Here is a 1,116-nt window from a genome sequence, read left to right as displayed (position 1 = left end):
TTTTTTTTTTAAATTAACATTAATTTTATTTTTTTTTTTTTTTTTTTCATAAAAATATATGTATACTTTTATTATAAAAGAAAAAGATAAATCAACATTACATATGCAAAATAAATGAAACTTTTATGTCTTTTTAAAACAGTGTAAAATAATAAAAAAAAAAAAAAAAAAAAAAAAAAAAACATAAATATAAATAAATATATACTTATATATATTTATATATTTATATATTTTTTCACTATTGAATGCCATTCATATGATTTTTCACTTCAGTAACATAAAAATTTAAAGCATACATAAGTATATGTATATATATATATATATATATATATGTATATTTTTTTTTTTTTTTTTTCCCCATATAAATGTGTTTATTTATTTTTATATTGTGAAAAAGTACACATATATATATATATATATATATATATATATATATATATGTATATTACTTTGGGGTGGTTAAAAAAAATGAATATATAATTATTTTTTGAAATAGCTTTATGTAAATATGTAAGGTGTTAAACCAAAGAAAGATACATATAAAGAGAGAACAGATAATCCATGAAAGATGTGGAATTCTTTTTTATTTTTTTTTAAATCTGCAACTGTCTTTTCATTCTTTGGATTTGCTATAAAATCATTATATAAACTTTCTTTTTTGGATTTTAAATTATGTACTTTATTATGTAAATATAAACTATTCAATAAGCTTGTTAAAACAACAACAGTGGAACTTAATCTTAATTGTAAATTATGATTTGCCAACTTAACTGTTGATAATAATAATACTCCTGAAAATAAAGTAGCTAAACTAAAAAAATATTGAAAATCTAAACTTCTTCTATTAAAATCTCCTTCTGAATTCTTCATTTCTTCTAATAATTTCTTAGCTTCTGAAGCAGTTTCAGGTACAGGCACACCTTTCATATTTTTTAAACTTCTTAGTAAACCTACTTCAGAAAAAAAACATAACCAAAAGGTAGATCCAAATAAGTATCCCCAACTTACATTTAATAATGGTCGAAGAACTTGAGGATTCTTAATAATTAATTTGGGAAATAGCGAAATTACCAAACTTGCTAAACCTGCATAAAAAGCCAAAAAAAAAAAAAAAAA

General features: G+C 19.6%; 1 protein-coding gene across 1 annotated transcript; it reads right to left on the bottom strand.

Annotated features, from left to right (window-relative positions):
- Window positions 1-498: 498 nt before the first annotated feature.
- On the bottom strand, window positions 499-1,085 carry PGSY75_0016400 (putative membrane protein; the record flags this gene model as incomplete). Its single annotated transcript, XM_018783304.1, has 1 exon — window positions 499-1,085. A coding segment is annotated over one exon (587 nt), but the record flags the coding sequence as incomplete, so codon positions are not given.
- Between the last annotated feature and the right edge of the window lie 31 nt (window positions 1,086-1,116).

Source organism: Plasmodium gaboni, assembly GCF_001602025.1.
Source record: "Plasmodium gaboni strain SY75 chromosome Unknown, whole genome shotgun sequence".
Classification (NCBI taxonomy): Eukaryota; Apicomplexa; class Aconoidasida; order Haemosporida; family Plasmodiidae; genus Plasmodium; species Plasmodium gaboni.
Note: the sequence above shows the minus strand (reverse complement) of the source record. Positions and strands in the feature narration are given on the sequence as shown.